This window comes from Patagioenas fasciata, chromosome 13 (genome assembly GCF_037038585.1).
Source record: "Patagioenas fasciata isolate bPatFas1 chromosome 13, bPatFas1.hap1, whole genome shotgun sequence".
Taxonomy (NCBI): domain Eukaryota; kingdom Metazoa; phylum Chordata; class Aves; order Columbiformes; family Columbidae; genus Patagioenas; species Patagioenas fasciata.
The window spans coordinates 14,180,248-14,201,576 of record NC_092532.1 but is presented as its reverse complement, the minus strand read 5'-3'; the positions used below and the strand labels follow the sequence as shown (position 1 = coordinate 14,201,576).

Here is a 21,329-nt window from a genome sequence, read left to right as displayed (position 1 = left end):
GAAGGCAGCTTACTCTGTGCTGGAGCCTGGCTACAAAGAAATTCCTGCATTCCTGCCATTCTTTGCCATTTAAGGATTTCAAACAGACAGCAAATACGTCGGGAAAAGAAGCGCCACCACCACACTCGCCTCCGAGTGTTGCAGACGGTGCCAGACCCGACGCCAGGCTTGTGAAGATCTACGGCATGGTGCTCTCCTGACAGTTTTGCCTGCAGACACGTTGCAGACCCAGGGGGGCTGCCAGCAGCTGGCCAGTCCCCACTGGGCCACACATGGGCTCACATCCCCTGATGACCCATGAGCCCGATGCTGACCAGCAGGCACAAAGCAGGAATTACCCACGCAGAGGGACATCTGCTTCGCCAGAGCTACCTGATTCCCTAAGGATCTTCTAACAGCAGTCGGAACCCTCTCTGGCAGGAGACACCCTGTCCTGTGCCCTCACCATGGATGAGTGACGCCATTTGTCTTGCAGGACAGGCTGTGATGGTGGAGCTGGCAGCGCAGGGTACATCAAACTGTGAGGTGCAGGAAGGGAGGGGGAAGCTTGGGCTCCCTGGCTCTGTGGGAGAGGATGAGCAGGGCCTGCGGGTTCCTAGGAGAGCCTGGACTCCCTGGCTGTGGAGCTGCATCCCAGCGCTGCTGTCCCACAGCGTGGGAAGGAGGTTAAGGTGAAAGGTGGGAGGTGGCGGCGATGGGAGAGCTGCAGGTGTGAGTGCTGCCCGAGGGAGGGGGGCTGCGGACAGCAGTAGGGTGGCAGTGAGAAAACAAACCGAACAGAGCAGAAAAAAACCACAAACCCAAGCCTTGGCGGCAGCCTGCCAGCTCCAGTTGGTTTCGTAAGGACGTGTCAGCCTAAAAATAGAAAAATACTCAGCCAAAAAAAGTCAAATCTTTCTGCACTGAATCTGTCACCCACAGCCCTTTGCAAGGCAGGAAGACATTCCTGTTGGGTCTGTCAGCTGGCGATGAGAACAGATTATCCAGGGTTCAAGACGGCAGTTCAGCAGGTTTCCCTGGGGGTGAATGCCCCGTGCTATGTTTATCGGTGGTGCTGGCTGCGCCTCATCTCTAAGCAAAGTGTGAAAAGAGAAGAGATTGTTCCCAAATTCTGGCAGTGTCCCCTCCTCCAGGCAGCGTGAACTACTGCCTGGCTCCTTCCCTTTCAGGTGGGAGATCTGCCACAAGTGGGACTGCCCTGATGGGTATCATGGGTCATTAAATAGCAATTTATTAAGTCAAGATGTCAAGATTTTAGTAATCCCCAGGCCAAAGACAACATTGTTACAATGCAACACTGCAACGAAAATGGCAGGGAGGTGGCAGCTACTGCTGCCTCTTTGTCCCCGAGGAATGAACTACCTACATAACTTCTCAGCTCCTCTTTGCAGAGCAGTCTGTGCTATCTCCTGGGTCTCCAGATCTTAAGAGAGATTTTTTGGGGGTAAAGCAGGATTAGAAGAGGGGAAGTGACAGCACTGTACCACCAGCTTTTGCCTGCAAGATCCATATTTGAAGAGGTGCTGAGTTTTTAGTGAAGGTGCGGGCAGAACTTGCTATTTCAGATGGAAAGGCAGGGAGCAAAGCCTTAGAGCTCTGGTTCAGACGGTAAACGCTTTCCTGGATGTGTTCATGTCGCTGGGTGCTGCCACAAGCTCCCTTTCAAAGTCCAGCTCTGTAGCTCCTCCTTTTGATAGAAAAAGTTAAGCGGGGGGCATCTCAGATACCTTCACACAGACCAAGAGAGGATACAGTCCTTCAGAAACCAGGTGTTCACAAGGGATGGGATCCCCTACTTTTCCTTCTCCTTCATTTTCTGTAGAGTTTGCATGAGCTCCAGCCAGGAAATGTCTTTTAAGACAGTCTTCCCTTTCCTTGTTGACTTACATGTGTGGCTTGGAAAAGGTAAAGGGCAGATCTCAGCTCTGGGACTGAGCTTCTGGGTGGCCTCTCCTCTGTGCCTGCGTCTGAGAGGGGACAAGTGGGGTGGCCATTAGAGTAAGTGGCAATGTCTCGCGATGGGGCTGTCATGCAGAGAGTCCTGCAGACTTCTGCTCCTCCTGCTCATAACTGAGTTTTCTGGTGAGGAAGCTCAGTCCTCATGCTCTCCTGGCAGTGCTTGGTGTGATGGGAAGGTGAGCATTGTTTAACAACCCACCTTCAAAGTACTGTGACATGGTCTCCACACTGCTTTGGGCCAACAGAGGCAGCCTCTGGAGAGATTGCACCCAATTTTGGTGAATTGGACTAGATGATCTTTCAATCCCTAGCATTCTGTGATTCTGTGAAATTGGATCTCCAGGTGGATGAAGACTGAGGGGAAGATGTTGGAAAACATTCAGCTGATTTCAAAGACAATATCTTTCCTGTTGTGCCTTTCCTCCAGCTCATACTCAGCCCTAGGTGTAACCATATAATGACAGTTATTCCTTAATTTTTGAGGCCCATAACGAAGCCTGAAACCTCTACCAAGCCCTGCTAGACTCCAACCAGCTGATGCTCAGCCTGTCCCCATCTCCCCCACCTCGCACTTCCAGGAGCAGCCCTGCTCCAGATCTGGCAGTGCAGACCTCGCAGGGCTGCTCCTCCCTAGAGATCTATTTGCATCTCATTTGTGGGAACTGAGCAAGGCTGGCGAATCCAGTCAACCAGCTCTGGCCTTTATGAGCCATTTTGTTTTGCTTATCATAGGGGGAACTTAATTATTCAAAGCTGGTGGGCATATTTACTCACGGAGGTAAATTAAAGCATAAATTCAGACAAATGTATCTACATCTCCACTTGTGATGTATTTTCCCTTTCTGCTTTATTGGTGCTTGGGCTCCAAGAAAACAAAGGTGGGCTGTTCAATAAACAGCACAACGCAAGTCATCCCAATTAATTGTATTGTTCTATTTATGCTTCTACTCCCTCCAATTAAATGCAAGGGAGCGCAAGTGACAGGCACGAGTAAGAAGGGTGTGCAGAAAACCATATTCTAATGCAAAAGCTGTGATGAGAAAATGGAATCTATGCACCCGACAGGAATATTAATGCAGAACCTTGACCTATAATTTTTCTTTTTTCAGTCTGAGGGAGCTAGCAACAATTGCAGCTCATTAAAACAGACCATGTCCTGACAGCCGTGCATAATGCCCATGTCCCACAGGTCCCACGGTCTAAACGTGGTGAAACCAGCAAGGTAAATGCTTAGACCATGGGACTTACAGGACGTGGGCATTATCAGAACTGCATGGCTCTGCATGCCTGGGAACAGGAGACTGCAGCCAACCCTAAAGACCCCTTCTGCCTTCTAAATCCTGTGTCATGAGAGAAAGAGCGAGGAGAAAAACAAACAAACAAAAGGCAAACCCAAAAGTGACGGTTTGGATTGGACCTCTGGAGTCCATCTGGACCATTGCCCTGTTCAAAGCAAGGCCGACTTCAAAGTTAAATTCAGTTTGAAAGTCAGCTCAGGTGACTCAGAGTTGAGTATTTCCAAGGACGGGGGTTTTACAGCCTCTCTGTGCAGCCTGTTCCAACGCTGCCTGGTCGGGGCTCAGTCTGGAAGCCGTTCACCACATCACAACAACATCTGGCTTGAATTTCTTAACTGTTTTCTCAATCCAAAGTGTGTGTTGGCATGTGGGATGCAATAAGTATCGGTAGAGAAGGTGATATCATCATGCAAAGACAATTCTTCTGCAAGGAAAAGAAACCAGAAAACAGTCCCACATGAGACAGGGCGAGAAGGAAGGCATTGCAGTATTTTATTCTGAGTTTGATGCCGCTTTTCTATGAGGCATTGCCAGAGGAGTTCTTGAAGATGAAGCGACCAAAGTGTTCTCTGTTTTGGGCTTTGTACTTGGCATAGACTTGAGATGCCAAGGCAGTGGTCAGCTATGGTACAGACACAATTGCATCTCTCTTTCTCCATGGAGCAGTGAGGTTTGTATCCCTCTCCAGAAGCATCTCCCTCCTGTCACTCCCTATGGAGAGAGCCCAGAGCAACAAGCTTCCTGACACCTCCAATATGTGTGAAGATGGATGGGTTGAACGCAGGCCTAAAATATTTTACATTTTCACGGTAGTTTCACAGCCCTGGCATTATCAAATGCTCTTTCAATGTACTTGGAAGCAGGAGGAGAATAACTTGAGACAGATTTTGGCTTTTTTGTGTCTGTGTACTCGCAAACTGTTTCTGCCTACACATCTTGCAGGGCCGGTGCAGGTTTGGATATGTGCACAGAAAACTGATGCTCAAGTGGGTGCTCTGTCTGTTTTGTTCTTCCCCTGAAGTTCAGAGGCCATCCGAAGCAGGTCCCTATTCCTGGGTGGTCAAGAGCAAACTTGCCCTATGCACAGTACTCCACTGACCAGGTTAGTTAGGAACTAGAGACAAAGAAACACAAGACAATCTAAAAATCTGAACAAAAGTAGGAGATTAAGGAAACCAGCTGGAAACCTCTATTTTGCTGATTTTGAAAGCAAAATGTGGGTCACAGATGTGCTTCCACAGACAGAAACTGGCTGGAGAAGAAAAAGACATCAGCAGTGCCCACACTCTTTGATGATCAGAGGTAGATTTAGCTCCCAGGCATGGAGACAAGAAAGGAAGAGGAGATGAAGTAGGAACAAAAACATAATCAAGAGATTAGGAAAATGGGACTCAACCCACCCGTAAATTTGCCTTAGGGAACAATGAAAAAAATGCAGTAATGACAAAAAGATGAAACCAACTGCTCCATCTTACTCTCTTCCCTTTTCTTGCTGTCCTTACGGTTCTACATTTTGCGGTCCAAGACATGGGAGTCCCTTTACAGAACCTCCTCTCTTCCTTGGTCATGTTTCTTTTTTTTTTCCAAAAGTGCTGTTTTCTTCTGTTCCTTCGCACTAGTTATGAAATCCTTGCTAAGGGACAAGCTGACTTTAGAGCCTAGAAGCAGCAAATCTTTGCAGGGAAGTTCATACCATTAGGCAGGCATGCACAGGACAGTAGGAAGCAATGTGCTCCTGCCCATCTTTCATAGAAGAGAAAAGCCACTACTCACTTCTTGTTTAGACTAACATAAAACATTAAATCTGTTTTCAGTTAAATTAATCATAGACTAATAAGAATCACGCTGCTAGCTCTTGCAGGCTGTTGATGAGCCTGTGACTTGGTCTCCCGGGGCCGTAACAGAAGGTCTGTTGTTTGAACTGTTTAAAAAAACCTCAAGGTAAAGCACTGGGGGAGCAACGTAGGACAATGGCAGCACTGACTCAGAGAAGCCCAAGTGGTGGTTCCTTAGAAATAGCCAGGCAGTGGAGGGGGGGTTCTGAAAAACATTCAGGGCATCTGATGGGTGGTTTTTGGGGCAAAGGGAAGTGCCTGGACCATTCCTGAAGGTCCCACCTGTGCTGGCCATGACAGGACCTGCTCGCGTGGCGCCTTCAGGCTTTGTGACATGCGTCAAGTAGCCACAGACGGCTACTTCTACCTCCTGCAGCAAACTGCCCTACTGCCAGCAAAACACCAGTCCCTGTGGCTTAACACGGAGAGAAGCCTGAGATAAGAGCAATGCTAGTCCAGCTCACTGCCTGTCACTGCTTTTCAAACTTTGGGGAACTTCAGATGCAGTTCTTGTCTGGAATTTATTTTTCTCAGTCCTAATGAAAACACATTTTGTAGTTGCTAGTGTTTTTAAATCCAATATCAGTGTCGATAAAGATAAGCCCTTTCCCAGGGGGAAAAGAAATAGAAAACCGTCTCAAATCTTTTGCTCATGCAGAAGAAAACAACCCCAAAGCATTGAAGGATTAAATGAAAAATGTGCCTCTTTTCGCTGGGTGTCCACTGGGCGTGAAAAAGCACCAACTGAGCTCTCACTCGCATCACCATCTGGCGTGATGGCACCAAGGCCTAGAGGTGCCGCAGGATGCGTTACAGTGCCTGGCCCTGTGACAGCATCTCTGCTCCTGGTGACAGAACCACCAGAGCCTCCTAAACAGCAGCAGGTCCACCAGTGCAAAGGACTTTGTTATCTCCAGCTTCACCATCTGACCCAGCCCGTAGAAAACAAGTGTCCAGCCATGGCACGATCCACAGTGTGGCCAAAGAGAAAGGCAGCACAGCCCTCCCCCGGCATGGAGGATCCTGCCTCCTCCTCTGGATGCAGGAGATTTTGTTACAGACACAAAAACTCATTTTGCTGGGCTGCAACCACACATTGATATTGCTGCGAAGACCACAGCACAGAGACTCTTCAGTTGATGTCTAGAAACTGCCTGTGGTTTCAGAGCCCTTGCTGGTGAATTGCCCAGCAGCTGGTCACATTGGGAGGGCTATGCTTATTATTTTCAACTGCTATCTTGCACGGAAGGAAAATCAAAATACTTTCCTCAAGGTAATTGGCTCTAAAACAATTGAAGAATTTTCCACAAGGTTGTAATGCAATTAGGACTGGCATTTTGTGTAATTTATATCTCTAAAGGTATGTTTTTGCCATCAGACCTTAAAAAAAAAAGGAAAAAGAAAAAAGAAATTGCTGGCAAGAGAAGGCTGATTTTGCTATTACAGGCAATGAAATATAGATTAAACGTGGATGTCCACCCAGTAGTGATTAAAAGGCAGCATAATGTCAGGATCATCCCTGAGATGTAGTTGCTCGTGGTGAGAAATGGTTGGGTAGGATGCTGTGACACCAACCACACATCTGCATGTTTCCCATTTGGTTTCTGGTCAATGCCAAGTGATGTGTCATCACTTGCCTTCTGCTGCAGCACCACAAGAGCAGAAATAATCCTGCGCTCCCTAACTGCCCGGCCAGCTGGGATGGGAGGAGCTGGTGCAGGCTGGGGGCAGTCAGGCTCACCACACAAAAAACCCATCAACCACACCCGTGCCTGGGTTTGTGTTCTGACAGATATCCAAGAAAACCCTAAGCAGAGGTGCCAGAGAATCTGAACACGCAATAACAGCTCCAGAAGTGCATGAGTGAGCTGGTGAACTTGTTGACAAGGAGATATTGTGAAAGCCAAAAGTATGGACATCACATTCCCCTGTCACCATTTGGGGAAGCCTCTATTTTCCTGACTACCAAAAGATCCAAGGGTATAACCGGGGAAATGATCACTTGGTGCTTGCTTGTTCCTTCTTGTGCTTAACCACATTTTACTGACTCGGTACAGGGCCAGGGGACATTTTGTCTGACTGCAACAGCTGCTGGGATTGAAATGATGGAATGAAAAGCTTTAGCCTCCTTGCCTAGGTGGAGGCAAACAGATTGGCTGAGTTATCACTTGAAATGTGTCTGAACTGAAACTGAGGAAGCACTCAATGTTTCTTCAGAGCCAGAGCAGCCATTAGACGTCCTTATGAGAGGATGAACCAAAGCCATGGATTCAGACAATTACCATTAAAAAAAATCTGGATGTGGTCCCTGGTGGTAGAGATGCCACCGGCTGTATGATGCGAATAACACAACGGCACTTATAGCCAAAGACATCCCCTAGTCTCGGTTGTAATCCAGCCACCTATCAGTACAGTGGATGACTGTCAGAAAAGCAAACCCCGGAGCTGTGCCGCTGTACACGGCAGGTGATCACACCCTCTGTTCTCTGTCAGACAAAGGAAGAAGCCATCAGCCATGTCCACAGGTTGGTCTGCCCCTGCTCACTAGATCTGTGTTTGTAGAAACCTACCTTGGGCCATCTGGGAGCAGTTTGGGAACCTGGCCTTCGGGTCACAGACCTGACCCCAGACTGGCCAGAGGGGACACGAATGTCCTGCCTGATCTCTTGTGCCTTGCAGCAGCCTGTGACCAATGCTCATCCCAGTCTGTAAGCAGAACCATGTTCAAATCCACTGCTACGTCATCATTAACTTCAGTTAGAACTTTAACAAGCCCAAATACAGCTTCTTTCCACAAAAGACTATGGACAGGGATACTCACTATTGGGCCGAGTCATTAAGTTGATATTCCCGGGATCGATTGAAGCATTCTTGGATCCCGGAGTCTGCCCAGAGTCTCATCATGGCTGACAGCAGCTCTGGAGAGAAGGGCTCTGTGTCCTCCATCCGACTTACGACATCGCAGACCATCTTGGCATCAGCCTGCAGAGGAGAGAAACAAGAGGTCACAGAGATGCTCAAGGCAGAACTGGAAGCCAGAGATTTCAGAAAAAGTTCAACAAACTGTCAGGGGCGAAGAGGCTCTGTTTCTTGGGATGAGGCTTTGAGATCCACACTGTATGATCCAGCAGAAAGGGCAAAAGGAGGATGGAGCAAGGAAGCCACAAGGAAAGAAGCTATTAGTGCAATCAACAAATATTTGTATTCAGCAGGCAAAGCAGTCCGTACTACATATGAGTGGAGTTTCTTGGGAACAGAAGGAAATTCATATACGTACAAGCACATTTTAAATTGTTAGCAAAGTGACACATTATCCTGCAAAGATACCCGTCTTAAATGAGCGTGTATCCTTGCTGGAGTAGGGGCTGTTTGTATCAGAAAAAACAGCAAAAAGGCTCCAGAAACAATTTTTTTTCATATGCTGGTTTATTGCTTTTCCTGAATTCTTGTTCTTTGCTTTGAGCCCCTGCTCCAGGGGATAATTCCTGTTAATACAGACCACCTTGGCTGGCGGTGGTGCTTTGTGACTCAGAGGGAGCGGAATCTCCTGCGGTTCAGGAGTCTGGCAGGGAGGGCAGGGCCAGCTGGCTGTTTTAAGATGGAATCTTTTTTGGTGAGAAAAATGTGATTCGCTGGAACAGCATCTATTCCCGAAGGATAGTGCTCTGACACAGCTCAGGTCCGGAGGATGTCTCAGATCTAGGATGGGAATGTCTAGACAGCCTTGGAACAGCTGAGTCCAGCCCTACTGTACTAGTCCACAGTGGTTGATGCTTCACTCATTTGCGGAGCAGGACACCTAAATTCACGGCCCTCTCTGTCTGCTTTGCAGTAAGTGGATCTTCCACACCCCCCACAGACTCATGAAACCCTGAGGGTGTTGGTTAATTGGCAGAGTTCTTCTTTCACTGATTCAGAAATACTGGATGTCTCCTATTTCTACCAGCTGAAACAAAACTAATTGTTATTCCTGTAATTAATTGGAAAAGAGGACATCTTATTCCTTATGTGTGCTTACAATAAAACGGTGAAGACAATCTCCTTTTTTTATTACCCTTTCTCTTGTCTGCTAGATTGAACCCATTCTTGGACAAACACAGGTGGAAGTCCTCTTCTTCCAGGGTGTTTGGTCTAAGTCAGTGAACGCTGACCAGAAACACGAGTCTCACAAAGAGGAGTACAGGCAGTGCCCGTGCTTCGCTGTCACCGTCCCATGGCCAAAAAACCCCTGTCCATCCCACTGATCTATTTCACGAGCCCAAAGCCACACACGGTTGAGTGTGCAGGTCCTGGGGAGCCTGTGCATCATCTGCTGGAGGAACTTCTCCACCCTTCCTGCTGCAGCAGGCTCTGTCCTGCTCCTCCGCCCGGCCAGGGCTGTTGGTCCTCCTGCCTGATGCTCAGATTGGGCAGCTCTAATGGGAACAGCCCAACTGCGGAATGGGTCGCTCCCACTGGGGACAAGGTGTGACAGGTTCTGTGGCAAAGCAAGTAGACTACACCTTAGCTCACGAGTACAAAGAGAAGTGGAGGAGTGCCCATGTTGAAGAGCGTCGCGATAACCTAATTGCAGGGTTGGGAAGGACAAGGGGTACGACATGGCCTGCAAGGCCAGAATCAAAACTCCTCTGCAGCCTCTCTATACTGAATACTGAAATTGCTGAAAAATCACAAACCACTAGCACTGGAGACTGGTGCTGCTGGAGGTTTCAATACTCAGAGAAAGCCCCAAGCCCCTGGAACATCCAGTGTTTATGGGCTGCGGAAATCTCCATACAGCATGGAAACACCATCCCATAAAATTTAATGGGGTGGAGTCTCTATGCTTCGAAGACTTTATGGAGTCTTTCTCACAGAATACTTAACTTCATCTTTTACTGCCCAGGAATCCTCTCGGCCCTCTGTACAGATTCCACTCATTTTGCAGATATAGTATCAGTGACTCACACCTCAAAGCCAAGACAAAGAACCTTGAAGAGTTCAGTTAATTTCAAAAGCTTGCTTTCTGCCCCGGAGTGCTTCTTGAGCTCAGTGAATATTCACAAATCATCAGTACAGTTTTCCTGCCCTGCTGGAGCTGTACTTCTGCTTTTTTCACAGACTCTAAATAACACCAAACCTGCTAATGGCCAGTCTGCTCTGAGCTGCGGTCTGGTGTGGCCTTGTTATTTGTGCATGGTAGTGCAGAAGAAGCATCCATATTTTCAGTCAGGTAGGAAGGAGGTCCTTCCTGTGTTATCTTGACTACTGCGGGGGAATAACAGGTGTAAGTCACAGATCTGTTAATCTGTCTGTGATGGTAAAGCACATTTGAAGCTCTTATGGGCAGGGTCTGGGCTTCTTCTGAGTTTTATGGATTCAACTGCAGGTTGCTTTCTGCAAAGCTTTAGAGGGAACATCACAGTCATCACACTTACTGTGCTGGGAAAGAGCTGCCTCACCTTTTCTACCACTGAGACCTGTGGAAGTCCCTTGTGACTTAAGACCCATCGCAAGAGGGTTTGAGCAAAAGACACAACCGAACAGCGATGACTGGGCAGAACGGGAGTGAACAGGACAGGCACCCCTGCCCGCGGTTATCAGGTCTGCTTGGGCCAGAAGTGAGGCTGAGCTCGTAGGGCAGGGGATTATTTTGGTCCATGTTCCTCAGCAGTCACCAGAGGTCCCTTTTGGGGATGAGAGAGGTTGTCCTCCCACACAGCCAACTGAGAACTGACAGGGGAATGACTTTAGGAAAGTTTATTGCTCCTGCTGAGTGGTAATAGAAATATTCCAGCCTTAGTTTTATTTTGCAGAGTGAGCCATTGAACTCTCCTTTCTGCAGACACAGAAAAAGCAGGTGAAATGAATATTTTTAAAAATACTCCTCCCACCCACCAATGATGAAGTCCCTCTGTCAAGGAGCATGGGGTCATCCAGGAGTGCAGGGATTTGTTAGATGATTTAACGAGCAATTAATGATTCAAGAAGAAAAGATGCCCCTTTCTTTTTTCACTCTCCAGGCTGCATCTCAAGCTGGGAATGACATTAAAATCTCCAGCCCCCCCTGGGCCCAGCAGGTAGATTTTTAAATATGGTCTGATTGACTTTTGCCTTCCCGCCTCCCCCGGGTCTGGTGCTCCCGCTTTTCCCAAGACAAGAGGAGCCGAACCCCCTGCCACGCTCTGCCTCTGTACTAAAGCCAGTAATTAAATAAAGCAAAACAAAACAGACCAACCAACCAGCCCCCCACCTCACAGTTCCCATCCAACAGGGTTTTCATTAATGAATATCACGGTGGTATTTCAGCTACTTTGGGAGCTAAAAGCAGGCAGCGCTCTGCCCCTGAGACTGCTGGAAGGAGCCATAGAATGGTGCAGGGCTGCTCCCCCCACTGCTGCCTCTGCCTTTCCCCAGCTGCTCCATCTCCCATCCCCTCGGTATCACTGGCCGGGAGGAGGGTAAGGGGATGGGCTGGTCTCCTCAGGCTGGTTCTCACCTGGCAGGAGCATCCCAGCCCATCCCTGGAGCTTTCCCATGCGTCCCGCTGCCACTCCCCAACTGCCCGTGTTTTCCACAGAGGGTCGAAGCCTCAAGCCCTGAGCTGATCACATTGGGGTTGTTTGTTACCGAGGGCAGGATTTGTTAATCTCTGGGTCACTCCTGAGTGCTCGACATGTCCACCTACAGCAGGAGACCTGGAGTTGGTTGGTCTTGGCTTGGGGAAACAGCTGAGCTCAGAAACCCTGGGATGGCTTCAGCCATCAAGCTAGAAGACCCTTTGTTAAAGAGCAAACCTCCGTATCAGTCAGGGAATGGAGAGGGCTCGGTAGGGCCAGGGCAAGGTGGGGTTTTAATATGACAGTAAAATCCATAGGCAGATATGAACAAGGAGCTTGTAAACTTAGTGGGAAGGCAGTGCATCTCCTTTTTAACCTCGGGTTGCACATTTACCTTCGCACCAGACACATGGTACAAATTCAGTCCATAAGGGGATCCGTTTTCTCACTAACCTGGACATAACTGCAGTTATTTAATTGTCTCCCATATGTCACTGTCACCAAGCACACAGGCTGTGCTCAGCAAGCAAACTTGTGACTTCACTTGCAACAGCCGCAGAGCCCAATTAATTTGTTACCCTGCTGCAAGGGAGAGGGGCTCTTTCCTCCTAGCAGCCTGACGTTACTGGCAGTCATGTCTGTCTCTGCAAGTCAGTTATTCTTCATCATGAAGATCTAGATCACCCCTCCTTATTTGTTCCTCATCACCAGCCATGATCTGTGCCCACAAAGGTACCAGCAGAGCTGCTCCTGCCCTGCCTGCCATGGAGTTGTACTGGAGTGGCATTCAGGTCCTCATCTCTGTGAGCATCCCAAGATAAATTCTGGTTCTGATCCTTTGGAAATACTTGGACACTAACTAGGGGACTTTTTTCCTTTTTTTTTTTTTTTTCCCCAAAAGCAATAGTTTTCTGGAAGGGGACAATTTAAGGGAAAGGCAAAGCCTTATGTGAAGCTATGTGGTACAAATCTGCAAAATCCTATGGAGCTGCACTGACTTACACCTGCAGAAGAGCTGACCCAGGGTGTCACACTGTACCGTGCTTTCCTTTTGGTGAATTAAATTCCAGTAAATATCATTTTTGCTGTTATTTACTCTGATTAATCATACTTGTCACTCAGCCGATCTCAAAGGTTAACACTGGGGCAACTGCCTCTGGTGGTTGTACTCAAACCTGCATTTCAGAACATTTCAGAAAATCCATGGGGTGGGGAGAAAAGACAAACATTGCGTTTTCCTGGTCATGCAAGACAAATCTGAGATATGGTACTAGTTATCACCAACCAATATTGTGAAGATTGGTGGCCATCACCAGTCAGCAACCTGGGGGAAATCAAATTGATTGATGTCTTGAAAGCATCAAACACCCCCAAAGGATGTCCCTGGAGAGAGACCTTCTTGGAGGACTCAGACCCAGACCTCAGGGTAGGACAGTACGTGCTTCTACTTCAGTGATAAACAAGATCTGTTCACCTGGGGGCAGAACATGGCTCATAGACTGAAAACCTCCTCCTCCCAGAGCATGTCAGAAATCCGGACCCTGCTTTGCAGCTGCAGTGTGGCCACACCACAGCAAAAGCCAGTTATTTTCACGGCATTTACAGCCTGAATGAATTCTGGAAACAAAGCTGGGCTGGTGAATATGCCTCTCCCAGAGACATCCAGGGCCCAGCTCCAAGTCCATATGAGTTTTTGTAGATGCTGAATAAACAGCTACACATATGACTCTCCCCCTCATTCTCCCTCTCCTTCTCACACATCTGTGTTTCAGAGCTGACCTCTGAATCTGTGGAAATCTGTCTGGCATGAAGCAGCTGCTGTGCATTGCAGGAGAGACAACCTTCTCCCTTCCTCCTCCACTCTTTCATCCACCTTCAGAACATTTAATCAAGACCTCCCACGTCTTCTTGGCATTTGGCTTGCTGAGAGACCCTGGAAGGCGCTGAGCTAGTAAAAAACTACCCAGTAGCTTATTCAAATCTATCCCTCAGAGAATACCTTGAGGTGGGCACCCAAACTACATCCCCTCTGCACTCTTGTTAGTTGGAGGTGGATCCGAAAAGCTCTTGAAACAGATCCCAGTGGTCTGGGAAAGACTGGTTTACACTGATGCAAAGCTCAGCGTAGTGCGCTCTAGCAATTTGCATCACACAGCAAAGCTAAGCCTAACAAATTAAGTTAGAGATGGTTGGCTTTCCACAGCGTCACGCTGGCCATCTTCTACCCTGCTCGTGTAAAACAGCTCACAAAAAGGTCAGTTGACTTGGGTACAATGCCAAAGGGCTGCTGCCTGTCTGCGGGCAAAGACAGTTTCGTACAGAAAACATAACCCGACAGCCACGGTGACGCGCAGATCTCCCCTGCTGAGGCTCTGCAGTCTGGCTAGAAATTAGTATAGCCCTGGTTTTTGTATCCGTCTGGAGCCAAGATGGTCCCACCACCTCTGACTGCCTCGGCCAAACAACTTCTGTGTGTCTGGTACTTGGTCTAGGATGTCTGTCCTGAAACCTTGTTACTGCTGTGTTTTCTGTCTGCTGGTTCCTATTTGGGGAGATGTTGAGCAGAACTGATATTATAGATTATTATGGCTCTGAAGCAGGCCAGTTGCTTTGAGTTTGGTACTACTTTTACTCCTACCCATTCTGTATGATACTGCAGCTGAGCAAATAAAATTTGCTAGCTCTTAGGTGGGTACAAGCTTCTTTTCATTCCCGCAACACACATACAATAATATTCCATGTTTGCTTGGACTACTGACTACCTGGCAATCCAGGGACTGGATAGTGCATGGACTAGACTAAGACCTTGGACTGTTAGTTGGCCAACACCATTGTAAGAGTTCCTACAGCCCTACGTCCTGTAGGAAATAGCAATTCACTCACCAGAGAGGTGGAAAAAATCTACCACCCAACAACACAGAACTCAGCCTGCAAGAGGGATACCACCGAAGGGCAAGTCATTTCCCAAATTTGCTTTGTTCTAGCAAATCGTAGGTTCTCCCCTGTTCTGGAGGAGCTCAGAAGAGCTCCTGAGCTGGGCAAGACAAACATAGCGGATAGCTGACCTGATTTTTCCAAGCAAGTATGGGAAAGTCAGAAAATATGTTAAATGGTCTCAAAATCGGTTTTGACACACTAACTGCAATGGAAGGTGAGAAAACAGCACTCTGTCTGTCCCAGTCACTTCAAATTCAAGAAGTCGGTATCCCTGAGAGACCAAGAGCCGCTGCAAACATCACCTGCATCCCTCTAAGTACGGGATGCTTTGATGGGTCCTCTGTCCTGCAAAAACTGAGCAGAAGGGCTGAGCATGGGATCCACAAAGACAAACATCACCCCTCGCTGATGGTGTTTGGACCACTCAGGCACAGCACTGCCCACCAGTGAGGGGATCGGAGAGAGGGTCACAGATGGGGACATCCTCCGCATGGCTTTGTGCTCCGCAGGGAAGTGCTCTGCCGCGGTGCTGAGGAGGAGGCTGGAAACACGTAAAGACGAGAGAACAAAACCCTTGCAGCCTGCTGCTCTTCTGCTCGCTGTAAAATCCTCTCTGCTGGTTAGAAGTCCACAAACTGCAATGGCACTGGAATGTTTGTGTTGCAGTAAACGGTGGGGAAAAGCCTGATATCGCACAGGGGGAGAGCAGGTGGGGACGCTGCATCAGCTCCAGGCATTTATAAAATGAATGGCTATTTTACATTCATTGCAAAGTGGATGGCTGAGGACGAGCTACACGAGAGTGATGACGACCCTCTGGGAAGCCGCTCAGGGTTTGGGAATTCCCAGCGGCTTTAGCCTGCACGTCTTCCACTTTTCAAATGTCTTTAAGATTTTCCACCCCAAGATCCCTCCAGGTGACTGTGCGAGGGTGGCAGGGCAGAGGGACACGGTTACATTCCAAGCTCTCCCACCAAAATGGGAGAACAGGGCTTTGTCTTTGGAGCAGAAAGGGAAACCTGTCCCTATGGTGGGAGTATTCCCAGGATAAAGCCAGATTTTTTTAACATCTCTGGCTAAATGCCGCTCGTGTATGATGATTTATAGGGCAGCGCCTTCCTGCTGGGAAGCCGTGCAGTGCTGGAACTAGTAATTAGTTTAATGCTCAGAGCTTGATGCTGAGCGGTGGGTGCTAATCTCCACTCCACAATTAATCTCGCAGATTTATCAGTGCCTCGTATGATGAAGGACTAGGGCTGTGGGTTACAGTCATTTTTCCCTGAAGAAAGAGATGGTGTTTCAACCACAAAGAGCCTTGTTACATTTTATGGTTCTGTTTTACTGGGTGATTTGTGTTGAAGATAAAGGAACAAGGTGGAGAGGAATAACACCTCCACCCCAAACATGCTAAATTTCATCTCCCTGTTACCTCTTCTCCTTAACCTGTAATTGGGATATCTGGGTAGGGATTTCATACTGTGCTTCACTGAAACAGTGACAGCAGCCTTCTACCCGACAGCGTGTCTCAAAATTATTCCTTGCATTGCTGGTGTGAGAGCAGGTATCACAGCAGCCAAATAATATGGGATTTTCCATTTGGTGTCAGGACCGAAAAAACCAGTGATGTAAAAAACCAGCTTAGATCAAACATGTTCCCCTGCGTTCTTCTGCAGACCCAAAATCCTACGAATGCATACGCTCGCTGCCTTTGCCTGTACTGGTTTGATAACGCTTTGCTTTTTGGTCTGAGGCTGCACACAGCCAGCGGTGGAGCTGCAGGGTGACCTGGGGGCCTCTGCGGTCTCAAAAGACGTCACAGTAGCACCATGAAGGGGATGGGCTGAAATAAGACGTGATTCACTGAGTGGCTGGTTAGTGAAGTTTTGCCTGTGAGTTTTTATTACTACAATTTTCATTTAGCTCCCTCTCTCTTAATTTCCAGCTGTCTGTGAACCCTCCCCTGCAGGGAGGACCAAGATGTTGGGGCGGGGGAGCATTTGGCTGAGGTCTTGCTGCGAGTGGGAGCTGCATCTGATGGGGCTGAAGCTGAGACGTTACTGGTCAAGGTGTTTGTGGCTGCCTAGAAGGACCCCCAGAGTTTGGAACAAATGAAAGATGAATTTGTAGCTAAATCTCTCCTGTGCTGCCGTATCGTCAGCAAAATCAAGACTTGAGTGCTTGTAATGGTCCCAGAGGAGTTCTTCCTCTGATCAGCGGGGATTACAGAGACTAAACCCCAGCAAGTTCCTCCTTACCCGAGCAGAGGCACTTCACACACTAACGGATTTGCTTATATATCATTTCAGGTCGCTGCAGACAAAAAACGTCCTATATTTTCTTTACAAGGACATCAAAAAAGTTCCCCAACACTTTGGTAGGCAGAGGATGGGGGGGCGAGGAAGAGGAAAAGTGAGAGAGGAGGGAAGGATTTGGAATCTGGTGGGTTGGGTGTCAGCATTGCCATGCCAGGGGAAGCTGTTCTCAGACTATTAACAGGAACTTTCTTTTATTAACTGCTCTTTTCAGAGAGAGTGGATAAATGGGACCTCCGGTGCAGCATTAGATGACAGTATTGTCTGTAAAATAAGAGGCTGGCAGAGAAATATCTTTATAGTGGCTTAACAAGGGTAGGCAGAAATAGGCTGGGGGCCCGGAAGAAATCTTTGATGCAGTTTTGTGTATTTATTATTTATTCTTCTGGCACAAATATAGCATCAAAGAATGTCAAAACCAAAAAGTCCATAACCTGCTGTAGCTGATTAGTCCTACATCTCTGTAACCACGGCATCACGTAATATTGACAAAGAAAATCAGCAACAATGGGAAAAGAGTGCCTGGCATTTGTAACACTGGTGAGGATGAGGCAGATTTTATCGCTCCGGTGGGGATGCACCAGAAGGGATAAGAAAATCTGCAAGCATCTTGCTAGCCTGGGCATCTGTGAGGCTCAGCTCCAATGGAAAATGCCACGAAACAGCGTAATTCCTCCCTTGTGCACAATCCTACATGACACATATGGGGAATATAAGGTGAATTCCTCCCTTAAAACACTGCTGCCATTGCAGAGCACCTCAAGCCCCACAAAACGGCGGGGATGGCATCAACACCCATCTGTCGTCAAGAATGGAAATAGCTGCAACATCTCAAGCACCGCGATGAAACCTCTCCCTGGCCGTAGCTGGGTGGTGTTCACCTCAGGGGTGTGATGCTCCCAGTCCTCGTCCCCTGTCTCCCAGACCCAGCCTTTCCTTTCTCTCCTTTGTACCAGCCTCCCCGGCCCTGCAAGTCATGCAGCCGCTGTGGCTGCGAGCCCTCCCTCGGGGCTGTATGGAGCAGAGGACTGTGTCGACATGAGAAACAAGGCATAGGCTTAATACTGTACTGATTATTTTTTTGAAGATAATGTATATTCACTTTTTTCTGGAATGCGTTTGCTGGCTTGGAAATATTTCAAGTACCAGCGTGGGATTAGAGAGCTTCTTTTATTTTATTTTGTTTCTTTTTTTACATCTTTGCAGAAGAAGGAGTAAAAGCCTACTCTGAAATGTTCTCCACAGAGGAAGCGGGATTTGGCCATGTCCTGCAGCAAAGGCTCTGAATAAGGGGAAATAGGAACAGGTCAGCCCCGCATCCCTCCCAAACCCCCTTGCAGAGGGGTCAGAGCTCTCCACAGACAGGTTTGGGGCAGAAGCTGATATGCTCTGTGAAGCTCAGGCTGGGGTCTGGTCCTGCTGCTGACTCGCCCTGTGCCACAGGGCAGAACTGTCAACAAAACCTCAAAGCAGAGATTTCCAGAGCTTTCTAACGGGTCTGGAAATGAGATTTCCTCTAAAATAAGTAGATGGGACCTATAACCACCACATACATCTCGGCACGGTGGTCCCTCCATCACATGGTCAGTGGGAAAATGGGAAACCTCAACAAACCCGAATGTCTGCCATTCTTAATTCCTCCTTTCTTTCCCTTCTCTGTTACTTTGGCTTTTCCTCCCCGGCGACCCTCCCTCTCCCTGCCACTACCGCAGCTCTCCCTGCCTGCAGCCATCCCTGGCCCCACAGCAGCCCTGCCGGAGATGCCATTTCTCTCACAAGCATTCAGCCCGAGCTGCATGGCAAAAAAAACATCCCCAGTGGAGCAAGCGATGCCAGTAAGATGCTCGCCTTTCCTCCACCTCCTAGGGCTACTTTCTGCCTTGGCTACAAGCCTGCTGCATCTTTGTGTGGTTAATAAAAATAACCTAAAAGTACTCAGGAGCAGACAGAGCAATCCCAGAGACTCCAAACATCTAAGGGGCTTTGTTTCCAAGGCAACATCTTGTCTCCTAGCTGCAAAAGGCCACGGGAATGAAGGCAGCCTATGGAAAATGAATAACTCAGTGACAACAACGACAACAAAAATCTGCTGGGGAGCGTATCAAGGAAGGAGGGGTGTTCTTAGAGGGGGGCAGGAAAGAGCGAAGCTGAGCGAGCCAGGACGAGCTGCATGGAGCACGTGAAGGGCCAGGGTGCAATTTATCTCATGAGAAGCACAGTCCTGTCCCCATTGAAATGCACAGCACCACTTCCACCGCCTTAATGGGAGCAGGGGAGCTTGCACAAATCGGCTATTCTTTTCTTTTCCCCTTTTTTTAAGCTACAGTGTTTGAAGATTCGAGTTAGTTAAAAATAATCCATTGTCCAAGGCAGAACCTTCCTGGGTCCCAGGGGCTTTTCAGCCAGTGCTGTAGCACTTTTGATTTCCCCACCCCAGGTTCCCACTGCCAAAGCTGCCTCCTCCCCTCCACCACGCAGGGCAGCGAGGCGGGAGGTGCCAGAGCACGGGAGCATCCCTCCGGCTCTTCCCATTAAGAAAGAAACAAGTTTTCACTCATTTTTCTAGGTTTCCAGAGCCGTGCAGTATGTGAATCTGTCTGCAATCCAAACCGCAGAATCATTTTTTTCGCTATGGCTGCAAGGATGGTTTAGCATTTTGAGCTGGCTAGCAGATTCGAGGCTTCAGGCACAGAGAAAGCAAAGACCCCTCTGTCCTCCATGTCCCACCGGTGACAGCCATGGCCCCTGTCCGACAGCACCTTCCCTTCAAGAGGGCAGGTCTGCGGCTCCGCTGCGGCGCTATTTAACACACATGCTGCCTTTACGCAAGTCACTGCTGCAGTAAAATGCCCCCGAGATCATTTATGGGATTGATATCAGACCGGGAAGGAAGAGGCCTCCCAGCGCCAGCCGAGACATTTGCCTGCAGGCGCCCTGCTCCTGCTTTTCTTCTCCCTCACGTCCCACGGGAACGCCTAAAAGCTTGGGATCGTGATGCCAAGTGAGCTGATGGAGTTTCTCCTCCATGTCCCAGGAGGTGGCACAGATGCCCGGGGAGTGTGACAGGCATTGGATCGGGAGCTCCTCTGGAGTTGGCTCCCAGCTCCACGGCAGCACGGCCAACACGGAGCCCCACCACGCCAGGATGGAGCTCCTGACACGGAGAGGGGAGGATGAGGGAGCCTGGGTGTTTCCCTGGGGTGGCCAGGAGGGATGGAGGACATCGGTGTGCTGGTCTCTGTCCTGGGCTGGAGCCAGACGCAGGCTCACGCTCCTTTTCCTCAGAGACTCTTTGAGATGATGAACAACTCAGCTATTGATGTCCCGTCTCATGTTAAAACATTTTATTTAACTAATGTCTTTCCTTTGTACTGTCTCTCAATCAATACCATGTGAGCAAGAGGTTTGCAGAGAGAGAGCTGCTGGGAGATGCTCCCTTTGCACTTTTTTTTCACACCCTCTGCTGTGGGCAGAGCAAATCCATCCGCATGGATGGACAACTGCTATTTATTATTCATCCTGATATGCTGAGCAGAGCTCCATCTGAGCAGGTTTTGAGATGACGCTGTTTTGTTTCTCACCCCTCCTCCTTGAAATGGTTTTAATTTAGCTTAACTCCAGGGAATTCCTCTGAAATTGTCCCAGCATAGCAAGGCTAGAATTTGACCCGTCACCCTGCCCTGGGCACCGAGATGGAGGGGCTGCCTCTGCCTCGGGTCTGCCTGCGGGGGGGCACAGGCTGCTGTCACCACATCCCCCCCAGAGCAGAGCCCAGGCTGTGACAGGCGGCGCCGGTTTGTCACCCTCCCTTGAGCCGTGAGAAGACGCTGCCCGGGTGACCAGGCAGCCTGCCCGTCGTCACCAGTCTGCTGGGAAAGCTGGGGACAACCAGGCTGACATGTCACTCTGCTCCCCCTCATCCCAGGGGACACTCGACAGGGGCAAGTCTGGCCAATTGGGAGCTCCTGGGGCTTGAGGATGGACTGGCAGGAACAAGACATGAATTTAAGAATCTGAAAAGCGTGGGATTTGGATGTTTGCACCAAAACAAAAATAGAGGTGGTGGATGCCCCATCCCTGGAGACATCCCAGGCCAGGCTGGACAGGGCTCTGAGCAACCTGAGCTGGTGAAGATGTCCCTGCTCATGGCAGGGGTGGCACTGGATGAGCTCTGAAGTTCCCTTCCAACACAAACTATCCTGTGATTCTATGAAAACCAGTACAGCCACTTTACCCTCTTGCCCCATTTCTTCCTTCTTACAAGTACCCGCCGTGTGCATCGCATGCTTGGTAATTTTCTGCCCTAAACTCATTTGTGATGTTCCTGGATCACCTTCCACAGCCACAGCTTTCATCCTTCCGTGGCCGAACTTCACTTCTATGTGACATGATTCCCACAGACCACATCAAGTTTTCACTTGCAAATATTCTTTCAAAGTGCTCAGCCCC

General features: G+C 48.8%; 1 protein-coding gene across 2 annotated transcripts in view; it reads right to left on the bottom strand.

The window, feature by feature from the left end:
• The window catches only part of GNAO1 (G protein subunit alpha o1), a 145,019-nt gene that overhangs the window by 42,871 nt on the left and 80,819 nt on the right, over positions 1 to 21,329 (bottom strand). For both annotated transcript variants that reach the window (XM_065848676.2, XM_065848675.2), the window contains exon 4: positions 7,914 to 8,074. In XM_065848676.2, the coding sequence (XP_065704748.1) occupies positions 7,914 to 8,074 (161 nt within the window). The remainder of the gene's footprint in view (positions 1 to 7,913; positions 8,075 to 21,329) is intronic.